Source organism: Passer domesticus, chromosome 12 (genome assembly GCF_036417665.1).
Source record: "Passer domesticus isolate bPasDom1 chromosome 12, bPasDom1.hap1, whole genome shotgun sequence".
Lineage (NCBI taxonomy): Eukaryota > Metazoa > Chordata > Aves > Passeriformes > Passeridae > Passer > Passer domesticus.
In genome coordinates, this window is record NC_087485.1 from 3,776,812 (window position 1) to 3,802,154 (window position 25,343).

A 25,343-nucleotide genomic window follows, 5' to 3' on the forward strand; every position below is an offset into this window, starting at 1 on the left:
TGGAGCCAGTCCTGTTGCCCCTTTCAGCAGTGCTGAAAACAATTTTCATGTAAGGTTTTTGCTTTTATAGATATGGGCTGGCATTGAAATTACAAAATAGTAGCTTTCAAGGTGAATTTCAGTTCAGAATAAAGAATGCTACTGGTCAAAAAAAACAGAGGATGTAACACTGGTGCTAAAAATCACATTTATTTAGGCCTAGCTGAATACAGCTAGACCTACATATATGCTGAAATTAAGCACATGCAAATTGGTTTGAAAAAGTGACAAATTAAGAGCTGCATTGACATTCCCCTCCAACATGGGCATGGAATCTCCTGCTCCATTCCTGCTCTTCCCCACCTCAACAGGAGAAAGGAGCCCTTGGCCCAGGTGCCACTCACCGCTGGGACTGTCACAAACACTTCAGCAAAAAAGAGATTCAGAGAGGATGGGTGAGCCCCTGGAGTTTCCTGAACTGGCTTTTCTGGGGAAAGAAATCTGGATTTTTATCCATCAGCATTTCCCGTGGGGTTTGGGCAGCATCCTTTACCCCAAGCCTCACAGCAGCCCTGATTTCCCCAGGAAAAACCATGAGAAGGTTCCTCTGCCAGCAATGCAGCATTTCTCTACTAGGACCACAAGATGGTTCAGGGAACTGAGCACACCAATATCACACATACTTGCTGTCCACACCAGCACCGTGCTGTGCTTTTTCCAAAAGTTAAAGTATCATAAATACACTGTTTTCATAATTTCTTGTGTTCTACTTCCCACTGTATTCTTTTAAGCTGAAGTTGGTGTTAATGTTTTATAAAGGTCAAATTATAGTTGTCTCCCTACTGTTTTATTGTAAGTGTTGAGAGCTGGCACTGTAATTAAAACTCTAGCTAAATAAAGTCTGCAGGGGTCCTACTTGTAACCAGCCAATTTGGGTTTTTAGCAGACCAGAGCACATTTTGTGTTTCCTCTGTTTCACTGCCTCATAAAAGAAGGTAAACAAAACCCACGTGCCTTAATACATTTACATAAACAATGATTCCTATCAGTGAGGTTAGTAGCGAATAATACATCTAATTATAGAATACAATAATAACAAAATTAAAAATGCACCCATTTCCTACAACCGTGTTTTGCACTATTTTAGAAAAAGTCCAAGGCAAGACAATCCAGTTTATACATAAAGCCAGAGTTGGATAAGGGAGAAAAGATTCACAATCTGCTCTTCAGTAAAACAAACCTGACTCCCTGGCAGCAGAATGGTCCTGTGCATCAAGGAGATTATCACTTACTTCAGTCTAACCTGCTTTTAGGTTCTGGTACTTGCCAGCAAGTGTTTCAAAGTGTCAGAGATTTACCAGTGCTGGCTCCAACTTCAGGGGGGAATTTCTCTTCTGCTATCGACTACCTGTAAAGCTGCTCCAGCAGTGCCTCCGTTTTGCTGCCTTATTAAAGGCTCCTCAGTTCTGCTTCAGTTCTCTCCACAGCTGAGAGACCAAGGCTGCACTGGGTTTTTTATTGCTTTTCTTTTTTTAAAGAAAGTAAACAAATCAAAGTGAGTATTGCAAGTGGAATTCTTGTCTAAAAAGCAACATCCCAGATTGCTACAGGAATCTTTTAGGTCTTCCCAAGTCTCCTAGTTTTATTTTAATTTGTTTTAAAGGAATTCCTTCGTAAAGGAATTTCAAATTTTCTTGAAGATAATCCCTCACAGGCAGGGATTCTTATTTGAGCAAATCCTACCCTTTGCCCAGGCTGATATTTTTTCAGGGATTTGAAAAACAGAAGACAAACATTTTAGTTAATATTCACATCACAGAGCATGACATGCACTTACTCCCCTATCTACAGGTTCACTTGTCTGCCCCAGAAGCAGCAGGTACAAGGCATACAAATATGCACAAAGTCATTCCAGACACACCAGAGTTTTCAGAATCAATCCATTAAAAGTTACTTTTTCTCTCCCTTCTCTAGAGGAAAAAGTTCAGGTGGATAGACTGAACAGAGGCATAAAACAAAATCAGAGCATTAGCCTCCAGCTAGAAAAATCCCCCAATCTAAGACATTTCCAAAAGACTTCCTGAGTTTACAGCCAGTAATACTTCGTCTCAAGGCAAGACTGAGAAATGACATGGCACAGGAAAGTTGTATGAAAAGGAGATGTGTCCATTAAAGCAGGCAGACTGCTCTGTCTCAAAAGAACTGATTTAAATAAGCAAAGGGAAAGAAAAACTGCAAGTTGAGGCATGATCATAATTACATTAGAAAAGTTATAATTTGATTTGGATTAACAGACAGAAATCCTAAAAGCTCAGAATTAATTGTGAACTACATCTACAATTATTTTCAAGAATACTTGCATGCTTTAAGATATCATTAACTTAAATGAGATTCTATGTTTAAAGGAAGATTTAACCTCACATACTCCCATTAATTCTCACTAAATGTCCAGACTGCACTTTGAAATGTAATGGAAAAGGTTAGCTAGCCATGATTCTTTTGAATGGTGCTTTTCTAAGATCCTCAAATTAAAAGTCCTGTCAGTAAGGCAGTCTGTGAAAATACCAAGAAATGTTCTACAGAAACGCATTAATGCCTCAGTGTGGGGTGATTTGCATCTCTTTGTCACACATGGACAAAGTTTGCTCCTGACAAAGCTGGGCTGGTGCTGGATCCTCTCCAGAGTGATCCCAGCTCTCACCTCCAACCAGAAATTTCACCTCCCTACCTCTCATTTCCTCAGCAAGATGACCCTGTTAAAACATTGCCAGCCATAAGCAATCAGTGTCAGATTATTTGCTGATGGAGTTGGCCTAAGCTCAGCCACCTACATTTTACTAAAAGAGATTTTGGCCTTCCAACACATTTCTACACCTGCAGAGTAGGAGCTGCCTTGTGGCCTGTGTGGGTAATCAGTTCAGGAGTAATAGCTTGGTTAATTTGATTTTTTTTTGTTCTGAAATTGCCAACTGGAAATGAGCAGAGAAGTCTTCCACTGAAGCACCTGGGGACATTATTAATACAAGGTTTGCACTGCACTGAGCAGGAGACCCAACCTGCTAATACCGAGCAGTTGGCCATTGATTTAGATTATTAGGAGAACAGCTGGCATGTTTCAGCCAACCAAAGCCCACACGTATTTCAAAAAAGTATTAGCTGTGAAACATTATGGTTTTTGGAAAGTCTCCAGAAACAAATTAAATCTCAAACCAAGTAATCTGCTACTTTTATCTTCCTAAATCCAGACCAAGCTGCTAACAGAGCATTCACTGTCACTGCAAAGATCCTCACCCACTTTTCATGTGGGTTTACTTGTTTTGGTTTGTTTTTTAAACAGGATTGTGCGGTTTTTCTCAACAAAACAGACAAGAAACTTTGGGTTTAGATCCTCATTTCCTCCAGCTTGGAATTAAAATGCAAGGAGGAGGTTCCACCAACACATATGCCTTTCCCTCTGTTATTCCACAAGAGCTGACTGTGCCCCTGAGAGGTTTTGATTCAGCCCTAAAGATGTTTTTCAGAGAATAAATAATTCTTTCACTTTGCTCAGTTTAATGTCCTACCTTTGCAAACACTAGTTTAATTTAATGTATATGCATAAAAATCAAACAGTCTATTTTTGACTCCTTCCCCCTCGGGTCCTGGAGGTTTTTGGGAGGGAATTGTCTGACCACCTGGCACTCAACAACTATTCTCTCCTATTTTGTCCTGCTTCAATCATGTGTGAAAGCAGTTCAACAGATGATGTGATACTGTTGTGCTGCAACACCAATCTGCATGTATCTATTCAGAGGCACATTTGAGATATTCTGTATTATTCAGTTATAATATATATTCCCAGAAAACATTCTCTCTCCATGTAGGAGCTCAGCATCAAACTTCAATTAAAAGTCAAAGCATCAGGTATTTAGGTGCAAAAGGACTTCCTTACCCTGTCTCCACAAGCATGTAGTGAAATTCCCAACCTCCCACTTTAAAACTTCCACAACTTTGCAACCATTTTTGCACAGAGCCCCAGGTATTTTCTGGAACTTTACTTACATGAGTTTGGCTTCCTATGACCATTTAAATAGGAATAGTGTGCTTAAGTTGTGTTGCTTTAAACCCTGATCCATATTTCTGTCCACATGGATAAGAGTTCCAGGTGCCTCGTCTTAACCATGTACCCAAGTGTCAGGTTGAAGCTCTAGTATTCAAATTCTATCCATGCATATGAGCCCATTAAGATATATATTTTTTGATATAACAAGCACTCCCCTATCTGGGTAGGAAAGTTGAGATGCCTTTCCATTGAACCTGCTCTCTCATGCCAAGGTATGGGAACCAAGTCATTTTTCAACATCTTCTGAAGCACATTCTTAACACAGAGAGTGATTTATGTGAATTGAAAGGAAATTGAAGATGTTTGTAAAACTCAAAATGCATTAAAAACTTCTTCATTTTGAGAAGCCACAACACTGTTTCAGCAAGGACACACTGAATAGGTGGAAAATCCACAGTTATCTCACTATTACCCAAAAACCTAGACAGTTTTCCCTGCAAGAAATTGCTAAGTGTAAAATCTTTCCTTGCATGAACACGTTCTTTTGCAAGTTACAGCTACCATGTGCAATCCCAATTACCCAAACCCTGCACTATTCAGCATGAAGAGTTAACAGTCACATCCAAACCCCGTGTCAGGACCCTGAAGAGGCTTTGGCAGACCACAGGGCTGCCCCACTGGCTCTGTGCAGGGCCTGGGGAGAGGGAGGAAGGGGAGATGAGCAAAGCGGATGTGATAACTCCAGGATCAGAATGAGCAGGAGAAGAACACCACCACTTTTAGTAGCATGGAACAGGCACAGGAAGAGACCATCTGTGCAGGCAATCAGTGGGAAGGGCTGATGTGATTTATCAGCTCTCATATGGCATCAGCTCAGAATCAACAGGAAATATTTGGATGCGAACATGACCAGGGCCATGATCCATGTGCACACAAGGCTGTAGGAGGAGGAATGCTCTCCTCTGATCATTCCACAGGCTTTGTTTGGTTCGAACAAAGTAAATCTTGTTGGAGGTCACACCTTTGCCAGACGATTGAAAGCCTGCTTTTAAGCATTAATAAGTACACTAAGATATTTCACATCATATGAGTAAGCAATGATTTTGATATGGTTGAAGAGAAAAGCTCTTTGTTAAAATGCACAGAACAAAAAGTACCCAAATGCACAGACAAAACCTTGATCTTGAAGCAGCCTGGGCTCTGAACAGGCAATCTATCACGTAAGAGACACAAGAGGTCAGCCATTAATTAACATCCAAATTAGAGCTTTTCAAGTAAGGGTCAAAACTTCCTTTGTTTTGACATTTAAAGCACTGGAAATGCCTTCCCCAGTTTAGCATGCACAATGCATCACCTCGTGCTTTATGTTAATTGCCTCCATTATTCAAGTGCACTATTTGATTCATTGTCAATTAAAAATACCCCCAAAAGCCAAGCCCGATGTGTGTTAAGTATAAACGTGATTAATGTAACACAATTACATTCCCACGTTTGTTGAGTCTGATTAGGAACTTTCCCTCAGCCCAGTGTGACAGAGCCCTGTCACTGCCAGTGCCCTGCCAGCCTTGGCAGGGACAGGAATTTCGTGGCCACAAGTGCTTCTGACAGGTGTAAAACCTGTAATTAAATGCTGTCAATTAGCACTTCATCAAGAATGTGGAAATCTTGATGATCTGCACTATTGGATTGCAAAGATGGTCCTAGATGTAAAGTTAAAAAAAAAAGTTATAAGGAAGGAAAAAACAGTGACACAATTTAGTTAAATCAGTATGGGGATATAATTACTCTTTCCAGAAAGTGACTCCAAGGATCTTTTCCTACAACATCAAGGAAACATCTGGTTCTGCACAGAGGAAAAAATTAGGCAGACCAAAAGTCAAATAGCAATACCTTATTTTTTTTTATGGTTATAGAAAACACAAGTTATAAGGAGATCTGAACAGGTCTGAGGGGAAAAAAATTAATTACCAAACAGGGACAAAGAATTGGTCTGCCTGGAGACCATTTCTGGACAAAGAAATGGACAAAGTCTGGAGGTTACTACTAAATGAGATGCAAGAGCAAATAGATTAATAAGAATTCAAAAGCCAATTCAGCCTGAGCACAATGACAGAAAAATTAATAATAACTGAATACCAGTGAAACTAATAGGAAGGACAATGTGCATACAGAGCTGGACTTGTTATGGCCAGCTTACTAGTAGGCTTTAATAAAAATTGCTAGAAACCACAACAAGAAATTAGACAAAATTCTGTACCCTCAGTATGGTCTACTCTTCATTCTTCCCATCAGTAAATGTAAAATATAATTAACACTGCCACAGGTAGAAGTAATAAATACAGAAGAACCAGCTACAACCTATATTTAATTACAAGGGAGATGCTAGCAATGAAACGTGCAGTAGGTTCTTGTTTAAATTGAAAAAGGAAAAAAAGAAAAAAGACTGCATTATTGCACTTCAGAAAAGAATTACGGAGCTCCTTGGCTTATTGAGGACTACAAAAACAATCCCTGCTATAGGCCTGGTTTACATATTTGCTCTATTAATTTACACAGCCCTGGTAAGCCTCACATTGCAATGCAACCGCTAAATTACACTGCTCTTGGTAATGGGCATAAAAAGATGCAAGAGCATGCAAAGTGTATTCAAAGAGACAATTAAAATTATCAATTCTGTTGACAGCTAAAATGAAGGGACTGTGCTGAGGTTTAGTGGTGCTGCATGAAGGACACCCTGTTTGTGGGTGATTGAATTAACCACGATCACGCGTCGACAGTTTGCCTCTGTCCAACACTGCACATTAGGCCAATTTACTGTCTGCTTATTAAAATAATTTAATTCCAGAGATTGTTCCCAGGCATTTCTGAGTCTCTTCCTGCTCTTCCCTCCTCCTCTCACTAATGATGGCATCTTAATTATTGTGCTCATTTTATGCCACCGCAAATGGCTGGGTCACCACAGAGCAGCCCGGTCAGTTTGGTTGAACCAACCCATCCTTGGGGTGATCCTCTCCAAATCAGCAGGAGATGTGGCCAGACCCATTACAGCCTTAAAGTTCTGAAGCAGAAAAAACATTCAACAAAGGTTGTTTGTATTCAATTTAGCACTAGTTTATCCATATTGCTTCTTTTAATAGGTCTTCAAATCAGCTTGCTTATTAAATCTAATTCTTAGTCTAAGAATTTCAACTTCTAGTCATGTAGGAATAATGTGTTTGACAACTCCAAAATAAGAATTCCAGAGAAAATTAAATTCCCCAAAGAAATAAGAAGTTTGAAACCTCTTTTCTGAGCTGAACAACAATCTCACATCTCTGACTAGTATTACTACTCGTGATCTAAAGTTCCTGTGAAAAAGCAGCTCAGACTAAGCAACATACCAAAATGCTGAGACTAAAAATGTTATCCTAGAGGTTTATTTTAGTACCTCCAAAGGCTGGATGACTTAAGTTTAAGAGAGTTATTTCAATAGACTTTGGCAACTAATTCTGACATTTCATTTTGAGAAGTTAATGCTATTTTAAAGTGAACATGCACAGATTACACCTTCATGGGAAGTGAAAATACATCATGTGTAGCAGTGATATCTGGGTGGAACTGAGTAGGGAAATGTGTGCATTTGGTGAGTAATATTGGTTTGCATTTCTTGGTTCCACCAAGCTATGGGATTTATCCCACTGAACGATCCAGATATTGCACATGGGAGCCAAGAACTACTGCCCAATGCTGGACACCCAGAACTCCTGGTTCAGCACCAGCAGCCAAGCACAACAAAGAAATCATCAGTAATAAATATCACATGTAAAAATGCAGGTGTGTTTGGAAGTTATGAAAATGGCAGCCCTTAAATCCTTTTTTGAGTCTTTAAAGACATCGGCCACTGGATAAGGCACCACTTTGTGTGACAGGGCTGAAATCCCAAAGTCCCAGAATGGAATGAGCAATTTGTAACCCTGAAGTATTGGAGTGAACTAACATCAGAAATGAAAAACTGTTAAATCTCCTTCAGGTTAATGCTTTGGGTGTACAGCGCCAGATTGGGTTTTATAATGTGACGCCTGCTCAATGGAAATATACTGAATATTCCAGTTGTGTGACACTTTGCTATCACTGATGATCCCAAACTTCTTCCAGTCTCTGAATTTTATGTAAAGACTTGGACTTGTATCAGCTATGAATGCTTTCAAAATACTAACTTCTAAATCTGAGTTGCAGAGATAACTTAATAGAGATGTTGGTGGGCAAGTCCTGATTTCCAAACTCATAGGTAAGATTATAAAAAAATTCAGAGTAAATTTAATTTTTAAGAAGTGGCTGATTCTAGGTTTTCACAATATTCACATAGCCTTAAAAGATTATATATTGTATTTTACCATTTCTAGTACATGAAACAAAAGTCTGTAGAGACATGGGATTAATACAGGGGAACTCAGACTGAATCATGGCAATATCCAAAATCTTAGGTACAAAACAAAAAAAGTTTTCTGATAAATGGCAGGAATGAAATGAATACATAAACAATTCTGATTTTTGCACAATAGTAATATATGAAAACAACATACGGTTCAGAACCAGCTGGTCCTCTGTGAATTGAAATGGCTTTTCTATATAAAAAACCTTCTGCTGGAATCCAGGGACACATTCTAAATCTTCTGCACATGCAAGCAGCAGAACCTGAGGGGAAAAAAAAAAAAGAAATAGACTTTTAACATCCATTCCTTCATCCATCATGTTGACTTCTGGGAACCATAGCGGGTTTAGGCTCTGTGCTCATAAAACAAAACATTGGGGTCCATACTCATAAAACAAAATATCCATCACATCACACTTCCCCTTCAAATCTTGCAAAACAATTTTTATGTAAGGTTTTTGCTTTTATATATATGGGCTGGCATTGAAATTACAAAATAGTAGCTTTCAAGGTGAACTTCAGTTCAAAATAACAATAGAGAATGTTACTGGTCCATAAAAATATAGGATACAATATTGCTCCTAAAAATCACATTTATTTAGGCCTAGCTGAATACAGCTGGACCTACATATATGCTGAAATTAAGCACATGTAAATAAATTTGAAAAAGTCATAAATTAAGACCTACAAATCTGTCCTAAAGTTGATCACCAAGTTGGAGAAGAAATTCTGTATTCAACAGTAAAGTCTTACGTACAGAAGCTTCTTTTCTAAAATAAATTCTTTGTTAGCAAGTATAAACTGTTTCTTGTCTTTCCCTCTAAGCCACAGTTTGTCCATTCTCTCCCTACAATCAAAAGCTTGTTTACACCAAGGGAGGACTGAAAAAGAAACGTGTGCATCATAGAGGAGGTGGATCTGAAGGTTGCAGTTGAATAGTTTGTGTCACTGTCAGTACGTGGTCACCCAAGCTCTGTGTCACCACAAGAACATCAAAGGAGGAAGCTTATAAGCAAAATAAAATTGCCTGGGAATAGGTACGATTCTAATCTCGGACTCTGAAACATTTTATCCCTGAATACAGAAAACAACCTGAAGGGCTATTTTTCTTGGCAGCTGTTAAATGAGAGCATGGAGGTAAGAATGGTCAAGAAAGAAGCAGCAAGCAAAAAGAAATTACTAAAAAGTTTAAAAGGCTAAAGAGAGAGGCAGAAGGAGGCAAGGTTAAGAGCAGGAAAAGCCAAATCGTATTTTCCAACCCATATACGTGTAAGTGCATTTTCAGAAGTATTTTCTGCTTTAGAACATCCAAAGGTGTTTTACAAAACCTGACTTTCAGGTGGTGCACTGACCACTCTGATCTCAAAATTGGTATGGGCAATCTGCTGCTTGACAGGCAGCCCCAGCACAATCAGCTAGAGAGGGCACGTGTGGCAACCAAGAACAAAACAAACACAGGGCTCTGAAAGACATTTGCTCCCAAATTCAAGTGGCTCTGCACAATGAGTCTATTTACTCAAGACATCCTCAACACAAAATTACAGTTTTGGAAATAAAGTTCCTCAGGGGTAAAGTGAAGACAATTTCTCCCCAGTACCACACCAGTGAATGCTGAAGGCTCTTTTCTCCTTCACCAGCTCAGGTGACAACAGCACTCTCACTTCTCCCAGTGTATCAGCAGCATCTCTCAGACCTCCACTCCTTTAACATCCAAGTCTGCTGATCCTGATCCTAAGGAGATGTCCTACAATATTTTGACAGCTTCATGTTTCCCTACTCCCCACCACTCACAAACCATTTGCTAAATCACAGTGATACGTAATCTCCTGTCTCCCTTCTTGCATTTCCCACTCCTTTAAAGGCCACAGTGATCTCATTTACAAATCCAAAGGCAGCAATGCCCCACCTGGTCTGCATTAGCTGTTCGTATGGGATCCAACTGCTGGATCATTTGTTTCATGTCAGACCATTGCTATAAAAGCTTGGCCACAAGTGCCAGCAGACTGCAAGGAACAGCCAGAATATTTCAAGTTAATTAATCTGGTGGAAGGCAAACACAACAGATGGACACCTTTGCCTTCCATCCTGTCCTGTTCCACGTTGGTCCCTTGGAAGGATTAACCAAGAAAGAAGAGAAAGTTTTAAAGTAATATACCAAGAAAAGTGCCATACACTTGACTGCTATTAATTTCAGTATCATCACACTATTTCTGCCTTTCTTAAAAAGGTTTAAAACCACAGCCCCCAATCCCTCATTATCTTAATGACATTAATATATGGATTTTATTGGAGATTTTGGGGCTGTGTCCCCTTCAGTCTTCCAGCAGGAGATATCTGGAAATATGAGCTGAGGTATTCAGAGCCTGCCCTAAAAATTGTGCATATAGCTTGATTACTGATTGTTAAAAAACCTGCCTTATATACATTTCAATGGGCATATGCACAAGAAGAGAGGCACACATGCATCTTCTGCACACATTTTCTGTGTGCCCAGGTGCAGGTTTAAAGTACCTGTCTTTCTGACTCAGTGTTCCTGGATGAATATGCATAAAAATGCAGTCACAGCAGGAGAAAACCTCTTGCCATCTCAAGATGCAAATAAAGTTATATAATGAGTCCCCACCAGAAAACCAGTCCAAACCATGTATCCTGAAATTTATCCACAAACAGCTCTTCTGCTAAAGGATTAACACAGCAAGTAAGAGGCAAATCATGTTCTGATCTCCCAGCTACTCAAGCCTTAAAGCTGGAACTCTTGTCTTACAGAGCTATAAATAAAAAGCCTCTTTGGACATCATCTATAGCAGTACTTAGAAATGGGAATATGTCAACTTTATCAGATTTGTGCCAGTCTAAGTTGACTTTGAAATCTGGGCAATCTAAATGGGTCATGAGTTAACTTCTGTAAGCCTGGTACAGAAGGCTCACATAATAGAGATGCAGCAAATAGAAAATGACCTTTACTCCCTTTGAAATAATTACAAGACTCAAGCTTGGCCTTGCTGTGAAATGGAACATTTTATTCCACTTGTGCAATTCCAGGCACTTTCTTCTTCTCTACATGTCAGACAAAATGTTAAATGTGTCATCACATGGACAGTTTTTAATTAATTGCATTTAAAAAGGAAAATTATTCTTTTATTTTATTTTTCTCATGATGAAACTTCTGTTGAATTAAATTACTACCTCATTAAAATAATTTCTGTGAAGGTTCTTCACAGTGGGGACAGCAGCCTTTAAAATATCTTGAAAAATTAAGTCAGGCAGATATATGTTTAAGGCAAAGGGGCTTGTTCAAAGCAGAGTACATTCTGAATTTAAACATCATGTAAATTTCATATTTTTGGATATAATAAAAGGTTTTATGGACTGATATGTGCCTAAATGATGACTTCAGCTAAATACACTGTAAATAATATTTAAATGTCGTATGTAGAACTCTGAATATGCAAATATTGCTCACACAACTAGTCAAGTGCTGGGCAATTAGTAGAAAGGATCCTTCACCTGCTACCAAGAAAAAAGCCAAATTCTTGACCAAAAATTATATGCAGCAAACAATTTTCTCATGAAAATCTAAATGGGTAGAAGTCTGAAAAGCAAAGCAGAATTGTGGCTACTCAGACCTACACACCCTATGTTCATCAGCAAGCAAAATCAAAGCTTTCAGAACCTCCAGCTTTTCAGAAATGTACAGAGCAAAGACTCAGCTTTAATATTATAACAATTTTTCTTTCAGCATTTATTGCCAGTTGGTGTAAGGAAATGTCATAGTTCAGACAACTCCTGTGCTAGTTTGGCCACTGCACTAGAACTGTACTCCTGGTGAGATATCAAGCCTAAGAAACACCTTTTTTTTTTTTTTAGTTAATAAACCAGCATGCACATGCTGGTGACCTTTACTGACCTCAACATTTGCACTGAAAGCTGCTCACATAGAATACGGCTGGAAAGCAAAAAAGGAGAGCAATTTAATACTGTACAGCAGAGGAAATGAATAAACTCCCTGATGCTAAAGCACCTTTGGGTATCACAACACCTCAAAATAACAGGGTCCTTCTACCTCCTCTTCTGGTGACTGAAAGTCATCTCAGAAAGGTCCCTTGGAAGAATTTCAGATTCTTTATGTTCTTTTCCACTTGCACAGTTTCAGTTTGGCCACATGCTTGCTGTGCAAATGATTTTTCTCACCTTTTGCTGTGTACACCCTCATATCTTCATTAGCCCTACCTCGAGGAGATCACCTAGCACAGAAACACAAGCTGCAGAATATTAATTGCATTTCACACAAATTCTTACGGTGTGAAATTCATCCTTGTGTAAGGCTTTACTTAATTAGAAATCTAAATGGTGCAGACACCTGTGAAAGCCATCTGCCCAGACAGGAATTCCGCACAGAGTAAAGGTAAACAAATCTCTTTTCAGAGGAAAATATTCTGGAGGACCACATTTTACCTTTGACTTCAGGAGAGCAATCTGTAATAAAAACAAATCAACACAGAGCACAAAAAGGAGGAGTTAAAATTGAAATCATGCTCATTTTTATTAAGAGCAATAATTTCAAGAGTTCAAAAATTGTGAGTCACTTCTTGAGAAATGAGTTTTAGCTCTGTTTTTTTTTTGGTTTTTTTTTTTTTTGTTTGTTTTTTTTTTTTTTTTTTTTTTTTGTTTGGTGTTCCTGGTAGGGTTGGGTTGTTTTTTTCTTTTAAAGTATGGTTTGGGGGCTTCTTTTTTATTTGACTCATTTACTTGGAAGTGGGTATCGAAAATTTATGCTTCTGAGCTTTTCTGTGGAAACGTGAGAAACAGAAATTTGCTTTTTGCATATGAAAACTTCAGATTTTCATAAGAAATACGGTGATCCTTAGAGCTGAGAACGAAGAGAAAAAAGTAATCAGAATAATGAGAACTGCCAACACTGAATTAAATTGCTCATGACAAAATATTTTTATCATGCAGATTGAGATTTTTGAATCTAAAAACCTTTTCTATGTTCAGGTGCTGCAACAGCAGACCCACAAAAATGGATAATGAGGAGGCCATCAGAGAAGAAAACAAGTGATAAACAGCACACAGTCATAGGGAGATGATGAAATTTGAAGTCTTCTCTCAGATTTAAATGAGGGAGTTATTCAAATGAAATTAACAGAGGGATACTTAAAATAAAGAGAGTGCAGCTCTAAGTAAGGCTCTGATTCTGCATTACACAGACTCCAATTAGAGTGTCAGCAGGTCCTAAGGCAATTATTTCATCAAATCACACACACAGACTGGACATGAAGTTCTCTGTGCCTTCTGTGTTTTTTAATATCAACTAGAACAAAAAAACCCTCAAAAGCATGAATAAATTACCCTCTGATTGGCATAATTAAAAAAAGGCATTTTAACTTTACATAAAGGTATGTTGAATTATTTATCTCTGAATGTGACTAAATTAATTAAATGCAGATCTTTCAAATTAATTTGATTTCTAGAATGCTATTATTTGGGGCATTTTTAATGCAATATTTTCATATTCAGGGGAAGTTTTCACTGTTTCAGGCTTTAACTGCTCTTCTATTAGAAAAGAAGTTTAAAAAAGAGACCGTTCCCTATCTCTACAGCTCTACCTCTATATCTGATAGAGTTCCAGTCATTTTTGTAAGAAATGCTATTAAGATTTGGCACTAAGATTCTTCAAGGATGATAAATATCCTTTTAAAGGGCCTACCTATCCATTTACTGCACAGCTCTGTCCTAAAAGGGAAAGTCACACTCGGAGTACTGAAGAGTGGGCTATGAAAATGCAAATTAGAATGGCTTTATTGGCTTAAATGAATTCAGTTCTCCTGTCACTGAAGCTCTGTAACTGCGGTAGGCATCCATTAACTGGAAACAAAATGTGACAAACTCTTTCGTGAGACTATCTACCACAGGAGCTTCCCTTTTATGGGCACTTTCCTTACGTACCTATGTTTATTACAAGAATTTTATTGCATATTCAGGAAAAGGTGTGCATCTTTCTTGGCGCTGGGAATCTCATTAAGTTGTTCAAGGAGCGATTTGCCAGCGGTGGTGTCAGAACAGGGAATTTCAAACAGCCACTCGCCTTCTGAAGTTGAGGAGCTCTGAAAGAGGCACCATCATTTTCTTCAGAAATTATTTATTCATTTAGTATTGCTCCCAGGGGCTGTTCAGAGATCAAAGTGACCACAGAGCCCAAACTGTTCAGGGTGAAGAAGGAGAATGTGGGCAGTGCCTGCAAAGTACTGGAGCACTCTGACACCATCCTCATTTCAAGGCAGAGCTGGGATAACCCTCTCTCCCCAATCACTTTTCCTGCTGTCCCATTCCCATCTGCTCCCTGAGCCCAGCCACCTCAAAGTTCTGTGAGTCTCGTGTCCACAGGATGATGTAACTGGAAAAACAGGGCCTGGTGTGAGACCCCCACAGTCTGCACCCCAACCTGGGGCAGCTGCCATGAAACTGCACCCTAAAATAAGCTTTTTTATTAATTCTTACTAACATATTTTCCACACTTAAGAACTTGAGCTAGTTTAGATTTCCCTTAACTTGGGAGCACAGGAAAAACTTGTGAAGTCCAGGGAAACCCTAGAGATATTCCAAACCTGTCTGGACACATTCCTGTGTCACCTGAACCAGGTAACCCATCTGGACAGGAAGGATGGTCTGGATGATCTCCAGAAGTTCCTTCCAACACAAACAATCCTGTGATTCTGTGGAACCCTCACACAGGAGCCACCTCTGGTGTCACAAGCAGGCACAGTGATCTGCTGGCCAGATCACTTGATGCTGATCAGAAATAACTCCTACATTTCACAATTCCTGACCCTTATTCTGATGGTCATTTCATACCTTCCAGAATAAATTTGTTCACAGTCAATTTGTAGCCATTTATTCCTGCACAAGTCTTGTCTCATAACTAAATTAACCTTTGTCCCCTCTAAATCTTCCATTTATTGAGCTAGACAAACCAAACTCTTTCCATCTCCTTCTATTTGGATACATTCCTGTGACCATCTCAGTAACATTTCGTTATACCTCCTTAAGCTCCACCTGTGCAAAATACATAAAGAATTCCAGACAGATGTTCTCCACAGTCTGGATATTTCCTTAAGCCCAAAATATACTGTCTAATGCTTCCTAAAATTCCTTTTGAAGTCTTGTCATGCTGGTGGCTCAAAATCATTCTAAAATCATCCAGCACACAAAGAGCTGAGAAATTTGACATCAGAGGAGGCACGACCATTTACCTACAACAATGTTAAGCAGCTTCTGCAAACAGAGCCAGGATTAATCTTTATGAAATATAAACACAGATGCAAACCCTCATGCATTGTTAAATCCATGCCCTTTCTGACCAGATGGGGACCAGCTCTGCCCACGGCCAGCAGAGATCTTCCAGCCCCTTCCTTCTCCATGCAGCTGAGGTTCAGGATCTGCCCACGGATCCAACAGAGCTCCCAGCTCAGAATGATTTGTACCCACAAGGCTCAGAGTGCAGGATCAACTTCCACTTTCAGCTATGCAGATGTATCTGAACATTGTTCAGATTTTGTAATCCAGGGAATGGCTCTCATCCTGCTTCATTAAGTATTTTGATGATTAACAACAGAGACCAAGAGCTGTTACTTGTGCACAAAGGAAGTAATATTTTAAATTACTCAAGTATTTAACAAGTAAATAACTACCCATCATGATTAATAGCACCATTTAACACACCAGACTCAAGCAAAAGGACAGGTTGGGCTCCAAGGTTATTTTTTGTTTATTTTTAGGCATTATGAAGGAAGTAATTGTGTTTTGTTGAAACCCATACACCACTGGAATGAGATTACAACTGGTTAGCCTATTTAGAGAAGCTGCATAATAAATTCATTTTACAGGGTACAGAGTAATGCAAATGAGCCATTCCTGTACCGCTGAAAGAGGCATAAAGAAGAAACATTGAAAGTCAGAGTTCTGGACTGGTTGTGCTGCAAGGTGTGGAATTGCTGAAACCTAAACTGCCTTACAACAATAACCTTTTCGAAGATCTGCTCATACCAAACATTGTAGTTATCTATTGCCCAATGACATAAACAGGTTGATGCTCTTTTCCAGTATTAATGACTTCATGAAGCATTTAGATGAATGGAAATATGGATCTCTGGTTTCCTAAAAAGGAAATAAATTAATAATTGTTTAAACTTTTTTAAAACCCTTCACATGGATTTGCATGGGGCAAAGTCATTATTCCACGTAGGAAAACACTAATGTGGCAAAAGCTGTTAGAGAAAAAATTAAAATCATATTTCTTAGAGCAGATAGTGGGTTTTGGTTAGGATAGCTGGAAACTACAAGGAACATGATACATGTTTAATTTCCCAGCAGCGTGATAGTTATCAAAAAGAAAAACCAACCTTCCACCTCTTATTTTCCCCATATTCTACAAAGTTAGAGTCTAAAGCAATCATTACTGTAGCACAAACTGAACTCAGTGTAACACTGAACATCTGTCTTTTGCACTGCTAAGCTAAAACTGAAAATGAGCTTGCTGAAAACAATCTTTGAAAGTATAACATGGATTTAAGGATTAAACACAAACGCACTTCTATCACCTTCAAACGTTACAAAAACAGAAACCAACCCCCAGAACTCATAAAAGTATAAGGACAAGTGAAAATACCTGGTTTTCAACTTCAAAAAAAGATTTGTTGAATGTTTTCTGACCTTCTCCTAAACACTCACAAATGGAAGATGTTTTAAAAATTAATACTTTCAAGTAAAATTCCTTGATTCCAGCAAGGTTATTGGAGAAAAAACAAGTTTAACATCCAAAGACTCATAATAAAAATGAGACATTTCTACAAGGAGCCAAACATAAACGTCTCTACCAGTTTTGGCAAAATTTTATTTGACATCAACAGGAAGAAGACCATCTATTCTATAAAACAAGGTATAGAAAACTTTTTCACAAAGGTATCTGCATATCACATGGTTACCTTTCTTTACAGTGAATAAGACAGAGCAATAATAGTATGATATTATTAAAATAAATAGTTGTGAAGATTGGCTTCCTATGGGTTTCTATTTAAAAGCCAAGCTTAGAGTGAACTTTTCGTAAGGACAAGGCTGTAAATCACCTTAATCTTTTTTACTGGGTCAAGACATTCTCTATCTTCTCATTTGTTTCTCATTTGCACAAAAATCATGTAAGCTGAGCTAAGAAGTCTTCTTCAGTGCTGGCTTTTAAGTGATTTTACTTTCTTTTCCTAAAGAGCAGTAAGTGTACAGTAGTAACCATACATGGATTTAATTCATTTTGCATCACTGCTCATTTTAGAAGTCCAGACCTTATGTATTTACCTACAACAAGTAGTGATTCTCATGCTTGTCATCTTAAAATAAATATTAAAAAATTAAAGATTAAAAAAAAAAAAAAACACGTATTTTTGGCTATGTCAGCTGCTCACTGAGGAGTGCTTTTACTGAATTGCAAGAACGTAGTCAAAAAATTAAAAAGAACTTGTACTAACTCTTCTGAGTGAAAGCAACCCCCAGGGGAAAGACACCAAGTAGTTCAGTATTTTTGAGCTCATCACAATCAAGAAAAATGTCTAAAACTTACAGGCTCCCTTGTGTTAACAGTGACATTACATCAAGAATGACCTTTCCAGAGAAATAAAACCCATTAATGCTAGGAACAGATAACTATTAAAGATCAACACTTAGTAGCCAAAGCTGGGGGAAAAAAATCAGTCTGGTAAGTTAATTAGAACATAAATAATGTGAAACCAAGACCCTGGTCTATAACCCTCTCTCTTATAATTGCTTGCAATTTAAAAGCTGAATGAAATCTTTTATGCAAAAGATACAACTACTGACCTCACATGTATTAGGTAGTCAAAGAAAACCCTGACACGCTGAGAATGAGATCTCAGGAGTATTGGAGAAAGCCTCAGTAACACCCTGTTAAATACTTATTTCTTTACAGAAGAACTTTCTTTCAGCTATCAAGGAATGCTGTTTCTGGGAAATGTTGGATGTTAATTGCTAAAAATGTCAAGGGGTGCTTTTTTTTTTTGTTTATTGTAGAAACAATAATTTTAGAAAATTATCTATACCCATGAGAACAATATTTTCCCTAGGTAGAGGAACAGCTGCCAGTCCTGAGGCACAAGAACAGATGTTCTATCCCACAAATTCCACCATGGAACCTCCACAATAATCTATAATTTGCTTTTGGAATCCACCATTTAAATCAAGTCCAGCTCCTGGAGTGCTCAGGAAGCCACTGTGGCCTCCCCACTAAACCTTGTGGATGGCACTTCCAGTACTTTTAATTGTTCTAGAATTGTCTGTATTTACCAGACAAATCAGCTGTTCCATGGGACATTCAACAGGCAGCAGACTCAAACAATAACATAAAATGCATGAAAGGTGTGAAAAATGTAAATCTCTGCCCTGGATCCTGCTTTAATAACAGCAGTACTGAGAAGTCCTACAGCAGGATATGTGACATTCAATTGTGGAATGTCTCACTATCACCTGGAACAGAGGTTAATGTAATATTTTGCAAGTTTATAGAATCAGATTGTTTGGCTTATCTTGACAAAGTTAAACTCTTTGGGTTGTACATAAAAATAAGAAAATTTAAAGAAAAAAAATTTGAGTATCTAATAATTTCAAGGCCCTTTTCCTTGTATATAGCAATTTAAATTTACTGGAGCACTTCAATCTTTTTTCTTGTATGTGCTTCATCCTGAAATTCACCCCTGATTGGGGTTCTGTGCTTGCACAGTATAAAGCAATTTAAAATTATTCATCTGCTTCAATTTTTATAGGTACTTTTATTTGAAAATGATTGGGGTGCTGATCATGCTCAGCATTGAACAATTTTAAATTATTTAAATGCCTTTTTTAAATCAATGCCTAATATTTGGGCCTGAATTCTAGGAGGCTATAACACATTATCAGGCAGTTTAAATTATACAAGAATATTATATTTTGCACAATCTTTCATCTCCTAAATAAGAATCAGTTTGCAAGGGTGAATGCATAAAGCATTACACTTCAAAATAAATCAACATTATGCAAAACCAGAAACCTATTTTTTTCTTTTTTAAATATTGTAAGAGATCCTTTTTCCATAATCAAATTCCTGTGCCTTCCTACATCCTATGAAGCAAGAACATTTCAGAAGCTACACATATTCCTACTTCCCTGAACTGATATAAACAATCTCAAAGGAGGAGAATAAAGTTTTAATGAAGTCTGAATCCCTGAAAAAATGAGAAGGATTTATTCCCACAATATTTGTCTATCAGACATTTTATCAACCAAGCATTCAAGTCCTCTGTTGTGAATATACAATCACTTCTAGTGCAAGTTTATGGTAAATACTAGATACGCCAAAATTCAGGTTGGACTTCAAGGCCATCATTCCTGATTTAACAGGGCTGATGCACAAAAATCTGGGTTTTAGGTTTTAATTGATAACTTATCATTCTCAATAGGAAAGAACACACTTTGCTTTTAAGCATTTTTCTGTAAAAGGAGAGGAAATGGGGGTGTGAGATTTGCAAATGGTGCTGGAGATGTACAAATGGAGAGCTGAGAACTGCAGGTGCCAGGTCACATTTTTAGTGAATCCTCCACTTTCTTCATTCCTTCATCAGTGCAATGCCAAGGTGTTCACATTTACTACAAAAATCCAATCCAAGCATTTTGTACTTCCCACCAAGGTATTCAACAAATATGAATGTGAACTACAGCTCCAGTTTAAAATGGGACATCCTGGAAAGAAAAACTTATTGACCAACTTCCTTCAAGGTTTTATCTCCATATTTCACCTTTCCTTTTCAACACAAATGACACAGAAGAAACAGGACAATTTCTCACCAAGCAAAACAATCCCATGTTCCTCTGCACGTTTGAAAAGATAGGAGCTAGCCCTCAAAGGTATTGGCATGCCTTACTAATCACAAGCTTTTAATTCAGCCTCTCCAATTTCAATTAGTGAGTAAACACTGACATCCTCAATTGCACTACACAGAGCTCCCCTTTATCCAGTTAATCATGTTCACTGCAGCTATTCCCCAGGCTGAGGTTTCAGAGTTCCCAGATTCTGTAAATCCTCAGTATTACATTTTTTGATTCAGGAGCAAAAATACTGACACATCTTATCATGGAGAAACACGTGTCCTGGCTCAGGAAGGAGTGGGTTTGCCTCTCTCCCAGTAGTCAGATGCCACGCTCCCATGTACAGAATTAAGTTGCAAAGCATCACTAAACTCATCTGGAATATTTTGCTTAAGCTAAACCTCATATTATAGTAATTAAAGTAGCTGTGAGAAACTGTAATTAGACTAAGTGTCCAACAAATATTAATCAGGAAAGTAATATTCTATTATTAAGAAGAAGCTATTCACAGTAGGAGTTTCTCTTGTGAGAAACTAGATTAGGAACTGAGCCAAAATCAAACCAGAAGGCAGAGCAAATTGGGTCATTTGGAGTCTCATTTTAACGTATAAATGTTTTCACCTATATTTCACTCAATTGTAGTGCCATTTTAGTGCAGAAGGCACAAGCACGCTCCAGGTTTCACTCCTAGACCTGTTGGTTATTCCCAATGCTCCCAGTCACTGTGACCAGGATTTCCCTTCCTCAATTCTAATCCATGGCAAGAGACAAACTCAGGCCACACCACAGGCAAACCATTTAACCTCCCCATCTTCCCCCATCTGTAAATGAAAATCATGCAATTAACACACAAAGCAGGGAGGTGCTGTGATTTGCTTCAGTAAATTTATTAAACTGAAAGAAAGAGACATTTTCTCTAGAGGACAGAAGGAAGAAATAACTACAAAATGTAAGAATTAAAAAGTTGAAACTCCAAATTATTTTCTTTTTTAATTAGGCTAAATAGGTGTATTTATAGGTAAATATTTAGATATTATGTCATTTTCAGCACCATGGAAAATTATAACAAGCTTTCAATTCTGTGATTTCCAGCACTGATAGAAAGTTCTTTATTACTGAAGAAGCAACAAGAGAACAAAGCACACCACCCGTGGCTTCCAGAAGGCTCACATTTTCCAAATGGTGAACTGCAACCCATCAATTAAAACCCATTCTCTAAGTTCACACATGGTTGTTGTCTTTTCCCTTTTGCACTCATTAGTGCCTTGACAACAGCAAAGGTTTAATTATCAACTAACAAAAAATGAGGTTTAATACACAAGACTGAAGAATAAAGCCCTTGAAAGATGTTTATGCTGGGACAGTGGCTTTCAAATTCACACAGGAGATAATTTTACAATTCTAATTCAAAGTAGAGATCTGCATTGTAAGAGACAAAGGAAATTTTGAAAAGCAAAGCCAAAGTGCAAATGAGAGGATCATCTTAACCTCTGCCAACAATTAAATTACAATCCCTTATTGCATCCGTTGGCCACAGAAATAAATACCAAGTAGCAAGAGGAGCAAATATTATATGGAGCAGATGGAGAATGGGAAATTTTTTGATCAGATTTATGGGAAACCACTCATTTTTTACTTTCTAATTTAAAAAAAAACAGTGAAATCCAGAAAAGTAGACACAAAGGATGGGGTAATAGGTATACACTGGTAGAAAAGTTCCTGAAAAGTAAGAGTGCAGCTATAATTTATTCTCATGTAGTGAGATAAAAAGGTACTCGCAGGCTGGCTCTGTTTTTTCTAATCAACTGATAAAAAACTAGAGGAAAAACTCAGTGAAAATCAATTAGCCCAAGGGGGAAGAACCACAACAGAGATGACCTGAAGGAGAAATGAGGGGGAGGACATGGCAAAATGGTCCTGTTTGCTCTGAAAGCTCACAGGAGTTCTTACAGAAAGTGTTGTGTGGTTGTGCATTCAGCCCCACCAGCTCACACACTTCTCAGACTGTGCTTTTCCATCCTATGTAAGGGCTCCAGTGCTTCTTGGCATCCAATTTGTTTCACTAGCATAGTAGATATTGTTTCCATGCTTACCAAGAACTGTTAAAAGCAGGCATGTAAGAAGAAATAATTGCTCTTTTTTCATAGCTTGCTCTAGCCAGCTTAGAGGATGGAGAATTCCATCAACCAACAAGGGCAAAATCCATCCTAACCCCTAAGGAAAGTCTCATGTGTGACACAGCCAGAATCCCATCCTATTTATTTTATTTAATCTCCATGCCTTTTCACTTAGCAATTTTCTTTTTGTCATTAGCTACCCCTCTGTCCTAGATTTGGGTTCTCTCTTTTTGTGCCTTTCATTTCTGCTTCCTTATCCTCCATCCCAGAGGCTGCCGGGATTACGGGACAGCTGGAAGGGGCTCGTGTCCCTGAATTCCCTGCACAGCCATGACAGACAGGAGCATCCACCTCACTCCAAGGAGTGCCCATGTGCCAGCTCTAAAGATGCAGGTGGTCTGTGTGCTCCCAGGTAGTATTTCCAGAGAATTTCTCATCCCCTTGCACACACAGCCATATTTAATTCCGGTTTCCCCTGGAAATTGCACTGCAGCTGCCAGACCAAACCAACATACTTTATAACCTTCAACTCCACAACATACTTTATAAACTTCAACAACATTAACTCCTGCTGAAGCACACTAAATGCATTAAGAGTTAGAAATTAATAGCTTGGTTAACTCATTAATAGCCACTAACTTCTAAGCTGAAAGGATGCAAGAAATCAGTGTGAGAGTAGGGCTGTGCTCAGTTAAGATATCAAGGGAAAGTTTTGTCAGGGAGAAGATTTCTAGTGAATAATTGATATGCACCTTTCTGCCTGTGAAGAGTTCAGGGAACAAACAAAGTCAATATCTTTGAGGTAGGTCACTATTAAAGCACTGCAGCGGGAGACCAGAAGACCATCAGAGACTAGCAAAGAGTAAATGGGGAACAGAAATCACATTAAACTGTTTTTTCCCCCAGGATCCAAGAAAGAAGAACAACAGGACTTCACAAAGAATAAATTAAACAACACTTTTCCATTCTGTTAATATTAATCATATTTGTTGTCATCTGTTGGGCCTAACTTAACATTCTATGAAAGAATTGAAATGTTTTTTTCCCCCCTCCCCTGGGCAATACCATGGCTTCATGGAAGTAACTCTGGAACCATAAAAGCCAACAAGACATTTTGTAAATTTAGAAGTGTGTGGGGGAAAAACCATCCTGGAAGTGTTGAATCACTTTGTTTTACCATTTTTGAAGAAAATGAGCAGTTAAGACTCCCAAATCAGCGTGCTTCATTTTTTGTTTAAGAGCCAAATTATATTCATTCATTCATGTTAGCTGAACATTTTACTTCAGCTGCAGTGGAATGTCCTGGAAGCCAGGAATTTTGTCTCTCTTGTTGTGTGTGACAGGATCTCCACCTGAGTGGCCCAATGGGCTCTGTGGATGAGGCACCTTGAGGCCACCAAGCCTCACCCCAAATAATTTTAAAACTGCCACCAAAGAGAGACTTCTTGTTTAATCTTTCAAAACTGAAGCCTGAACTAGAGATGACACAATCTAAAATACACTCCCACTTCTGATTTCTAAATGGAGGAGAAAAGGCAAAATTCTCTACAAGAAATCAGAAAGGACATTTTTGTTGCCTGTATGGCTCCACATCACTGGCTCATTGAAGCATGAGTTTCTAGTTAATTTTGTCAATGTTTGTCATCATTGTAGTGGCAAATAACCCCTGAGTTAGTTCAGCACAGTGTTCCATAGGTGCACCAAGGTGGCACAAGCAACAAGACACAGCACTAGTGAGGTGTCCAAGGGCAGGCTGGACAACACTATGAGGAAGGAGGATGAAACTTTAGCTCACAAAGAAAGCGGCACAAATGCAACAGATTTGTTTCCAGTGCCCAGACTCCCTGAGTGAGGCAGACAAAGCCACTGCCCAGCTGTGGAGATGCTTTTCCAACCCCCAAAGTGTGAAGCCAGTATTGTTTTTTCTTACAGAGTAATCTAAAACAAACAGAGGAATAAATATTGGGGGAGAAAGAGTAATCTTAATGAGCAAAGACAAGCATTTCTAAGTCAGGACCACATTTTGAAGCATATAAATGATCAACAGCTGCCTACATAACTTCCCAAAGTATTACAAGACAGACCTATGGTCTTTGTCTAGTTTTAATGTCCTGAATGACACCAGAGTTTTGTGATGGACACTACTGAAATCTAGCCTTTAAAATATTTTTATTAGAACTATTTGATCTATAGTTTAAAGATGAATAAAGCTATAACAGCATCTCAAATTTACCTGACCCAGTTTCTACAAAGCTACACAGTAAGCTACACTTTCATTATGCTGAGTGAATGCTCACCAAAGTGGGTTCTGGCAAACAGGAATAACTCATGAACTCTAAAGGCATTGAAAGATGCTTTCCCTCTCCATTATCTCCCTTAGTTTGTATTCCCCATTATATTTGGGTCCCCTGTTGTGCCATAAAGAATGGTGAATCTCTCTTGAGCATAAATTAATGTGAAGCTTCTGCAGCAGTTTCTTGCTTCCCCCATTCTTGCCACAACACACCTGCTTTAAGCCTGCAGTAATTGTTTTGCTGTTACCTGCTCCTAGAAGAAAGGAAGCTTGATAGCAATGAATTGAACTTGGCCTTTGTCCCCTTTCATTGTATCTGCCTACAGCAGACAGCAGCAAAATGCAGCTCAATTAAACACAGCCCTCTTGTCATCACAGAAACAGAAGCTCTTCTCACAGCAGAAGCAGGAAAGTTTTGCCATGACACCCCTTGTTGCATTTGACAAGTTTATTCAAAAGCAAATATTTCAGTGGGGAGGTCTGTCATTCTAATCCTGTCCTTTATGCCAGAGCAGCTAATGCAATTTCAGCTACCTGAATAGGAGGTCTCTTGCTTCCAGATGTTCTATTGTGCCTTGCAGACAACAGCTGACACCA

The 25,343-nt window shown here is 38.5% G+C and overlaps 1 protein-coding gene and 2 long non-coding RNA genes across 5 annotated transcripts in view; 1 reads left to right on the forward strand and 2 right to left on the reverse strand.

The window, feature by feature from the left end:
• CDH13 (cadherin 13) overlaps positions 1-25,343 on the reverse strand; it is a 435,704-nt gene that overhangs the window by 338,605 nt on the left and 71,756 nt on the right. For all 3 annotated transcript variants that reach the window (XM_064386249.1, XM_064386248.1, XM_064386247.1), the window contains exon 2: positions 8,584-8,695. Coding sequence is in view for 2 of the 3 variants with exons in the window: in XM_064386248.1 (XP_064242318.1) it covers positions 8,584-8,695 (112 nt within the window). In the remaining variant the exon portion in view is untranslated. The remainder of the gene's footprint in view (positions 1-8,583; positions 8,696-25,343) is intronic.
• Positions 9,404-13,600, forward strand: LOC135279141 (uncharacterized). The gene is made up of 3 exons (XR_010346466.1): positions 9,404-9,569; positions 12,172-12,257; positions 13,431-13,600. It is a non-coding gene; the product is annotated as an uncharacterized LOC135279141 (long non-coding RNA).
• Positions 13,107-15,163, reverse strand: LOC135279140 (uncharacterized). The gene is made up of 3 exons (XR_010346465.1): positions 15,041-15,163; positions 14,382-14,539; positions 13,107-13,302 (listed from the first exon to the last, which is right to left on the reverse strand). It is a non-coding gene; the product is annotated as an uncharacterized LOC135279140 (long non-coding RNA).